The sequence below is a fragment of the Bidens hawaiensis genome, unplaced genomic scaffold (assembly GCF_021521415.1).
Source record: "Bidens hawaiensis isolate Kalapana, Puna unplaced genomic scaffold, B.hawaiensis_p1.1 tig00032748_1, whole genome shotgun sequence".
Lineage (NCBI taxonomy): Eukaryota > Viridiplantae > Streptophyta > Magnoliopsida > Asterales > Asteraceae > Bidens > Bidens hawaiensis.
In genome coordinates this window covers 234897-238495 of record NW_027495584.1, presented here as the reverse complement: position 1 = coordinate 238495, position 3599 = coordinate 234897, and the positions used below count along the sequence as shown (strand labels likewise).

Here is a 3599-nt window from a genome sequence, read left to right as displayed (position 1 = left end):
AATACAAAACAAGTTAAAATCTATACTTTTATTTGTTTTTAAGTTTGATAAACTTGCTACTTAATTTATGTGTGTTAGCATATGTTTGTATGAAATGGTGAACGGCTCATTCTTAGAGGACTCGACTAAAATATTGGAGAAGGTCAAGAAGCTTTGCTGGAACCATAACACTTAATTTGACTGAACCACGGAATCAAAAAACCTGAATTTGATTTTATTTGAGTCAGCGAAAAATAGTTGCACTTTGTTTTATATCAAATTTGATTTGAGTAAATGAATAATAGGTTATTTTCTTACTAATGAATTAAAGCAAAATACTTATTTTGATAAATACTTTATAAATCAAACAGATAAATATTTTTTATGTTTACGTAACATATCACACAAAAACGTAGTACTTGTTAGCACTTTCATTTTTATGAACTGAAAAGTTTAAACTCAGTAGACTCGCTCTCCTTTCCTTCCTTCCTTCCTTCCTTCCTCCAGCAGAGTGACTCAGATCATCCACCCCTCTTTACTCCATTCTAAGACGACTAGCTAGGTCTTCGCTGTTTGATCTTTTATTCTAGAGAAGATGGCATACGCAGGTATCCAGATGTTCATGCAGAAGTTGAACCAAATCATTCACTGCACTGACAATCCGTTCTTCAACAACAACCCAGAAATTATATCTGAAAGGCCTCAGTTACAGCTTCTCTATCACGACCTCACCTCCGTCATTAAAACCTTAAGTTTCATCGACCAACATCAACACCTCGAAAAAGTGAAGGATCTGAAGAAAAGATTCATACATGTAGCAGAAGAGGCTCAGTATATCGTCGATCTCTTTCTATCCAGTGTTGTCATTAGGAATAATGGAAATTTCCATATATCTGAGGGATTTAATCCCTCCCTAAATCTTGATGATATTAGGAGGTCACTAAAGTCTGTCGAGGTGGAATTCATGAGTATGAGAATTGATGGCATGAAGTTGGATTCATCTGATAGAACAGATAATCAGTCTGTTCCTGCTCAAATTCCCATCACCAGAAATTCATTAAGATCAAAGAATGTATTGGACGAAATCTTCATAGGCCTTGATGATGATGTTGAGCTCATAAGAGGCAAACTTGTTGAAGATCAAAAGAAGGTAGGTGTTGTCTCTATTGTGGGTATGGGCGGAATAGGCAAGACCACCCTCGCCACCAAACTGTTCAACGATGCTTATGTTAAGCATCATTTCCATGTCCGTGTATGGGTCACTGTGTCTCAAACATATGATAAGCGTGCTGTGTTGCTTCAAATTCTAGAATCCATTGGTGCTAATGGAGGCCTTGAAGAGGCTAGTGACTCTAGACTTCGTGAGTTGGTGCACAAAAACCTAATAGGTAAGCGATATTTGATTGTGATTGATGATATCTGGCACATAGAAACATGGGATAGCGTCAAATTATTTTTCCCTCGTGACAACAATGGAAGTCGAATTCTGTTATCGACCCGCTTCAGTGAAGTTGCTAAGCATGCAAACTCAGATGGACTCATTCATTACTTAAAGTATTTGAACAAAGAAAGAAGCTGGGAGCTGTTGTGTCAGAAGGTGTTCCATGGAAATGAATGCCCTGAATGGTCAATTAAACCTGGAATGCAAATAGTAGAGAATTGTAAAGGATTACCACTTGCGGTGGTTGTCATTGCAGGGGTTTTAGCAAAAGAAGCATTGAGAGAAAAGTTTTGGGAGGAAATTGCTCAAAGGACGGCCTCGCACATTGTTGGTGAGGAGAACGGATGCCTGGAAACATTAGGTTTAAGCTACAATCATCTTCCTCTTCACTTGAGACAGTGCTTTCTTTATCTTGGTGGCTTCCCAGAAGACTACTTGTTTGCAGTAAAAAGGTTAATCTGGTTATGGGTGGCTGAGGGATTTATTAAAGAAGATGGGAATAGAAGGTTGGAGGATATTGCAGAGGGTTACCTGTTGGATATAATTGATAGGAATCTTGTAATTGTAGCAAACAAGAGTGACTCTGATGGAGCTATCAAAGCTTGTAAAGTGCATGATCTTGTTAGGGAGTTATGCCTAAAAAAAGCCAAGGAAGAACGATTCATCCTTCAAACAGAGAGGCTAGCATTTCCCTCTCACTTTTATAATGCTCTTACAACACCGTATGAGGCGGTCCGTAAGTTTATTTATACCAACGATCCACACTTAAGTCATGTGTCCACCCAAGCCCTTCGATCGATTTTGTGGGTCGGTGATTTCAGATTCTTGAGTGATGACATTGCAAAGTATTTCAACTCTTTTGTGCTACTTAGGGTGTTAGATTTATATAATTGTCACCTGCAGGACTTACCTAAAAGTGTGGATTTGCTAGTTCACTTGAGGTATCTTGCAATTCGGTGTTCGTCTAAAGATTTCCCATCTTCAATATGCAATTTATGGAACCTTCAAACCCTAATTTTTAGCGCAAGTGGTACCATTGTTTTGCCGAGTAACATATCAGATTTGGTAAATTTGAGGCATTTGTGGAGCTGGAATTGTCCCTTTGGTTTTTGTTCCATTGAAAAACCAATGAATTTGCAAACTATTTCAAGTTTGAGGTTCAAAGATGATGCACATAGTTTTCAAAAGTATTTTCCCTGCGTTAAAGATCTTAGATGCACTACTGCAAGTGATAAGCAAAATGACTTCAAATCTCTCACCTGCCTTGAAAGGCTCAGTTTGTGGAGTTCTTCTGTGCATGGAAAGAATCACATTACACTCCCAGCAACATTAAAAACACTTGCACTAGAAGGCTGTGGTCTACCATGGAGTGATATGTCAATCATTCAGTCGTTACCTAATCTTCAGGTTCTAAAACTACACTCCTATGCCTTTCTGGGAAGCTGCTGGAACACAAATGGTCAGGAGTTTCGTCAGCTAAAGTTCCTGAGACTTATGTGGTTGGATATCAAAGTGTGGGAAGCCTATAGTAGAAGCTTCCCATGTCTCAGACGATTAGAAATCTTCAGCTGCGAAGATCTAGAAAATATCCCGCTTGAAATTGGGGACATACCAACGCTTGAGCTTATTCAAATCTATGAATATAGGGAATCTCTTGGTGAATCTGTTAGAAGAATTCAAGAAGAGCAACAGGATATGGGAAACTACAACTTAAAGTTTGATGTCAACCTTGGTTAGATATCAATCAATTTGGCTGCCTTGCTTTGTGCAGTTAGTTTGGCTGCGACTGCTAGTTTTGGTCTATTTGTGCCGTGAGTCTGAAGACATTTTAGGGTAATATTTAATGCTGCATTTTTAACTTGTAGTATTGAAATCAGGTGAAGAATTGTTGTGCGTTCTTGATTTACGAAAACCTAAATTTTATTGTGAATTAACAATCATTTCTGACCGAGATAAATGTTGAATTATAATTTCCTGTCGTAGTTTAGCTGTGAATTACCTGCTATAATACTCTTAGTAAATGGTGTGTTCATAATTTGGTTCTTTGCATCATATTTTTAATGAACTTGGTAATGTTTTAAGAAAAGAATAGAGATGATTGATCAGCTTTCTCAATCTTGATGATGATTGCACACAAGTGCTTTAGCCATCACCAAAGCGAATCGATCCAATCATAAGT

General features: G+C 37.9%; 1 protein-coding gene across 1 annotated transcript; it reads left to right on the top strand.

Annotated features, from left to right (window-relative positions):
* Positions 1-574: 574 nt before the first annotated feature.
* On the top strand, positions 575-3157 carry LOC143583972 (putative late blight resistance protein homolog R1B-12). Its single transcript, XM_077066139.1, has one exon. The coding sequence runs from the start codon at positions 575-577 to the stop codon at positions 3155-3157; it is 2583 nt and encodes an 860-aa protein (XP_076922254.1).
* Positions 3158-3599: the final 442 nt, after the last annotated feature.

Excerpts from the sequence above, each read along its gene's own strand:
- LOC143583972 (XM_077066139.1), top strand. The coding sequence starts at position 575 with ATGGCATACGCAGGTATCCAGATGTTCATGCAGAAGTTGAACCAAATC.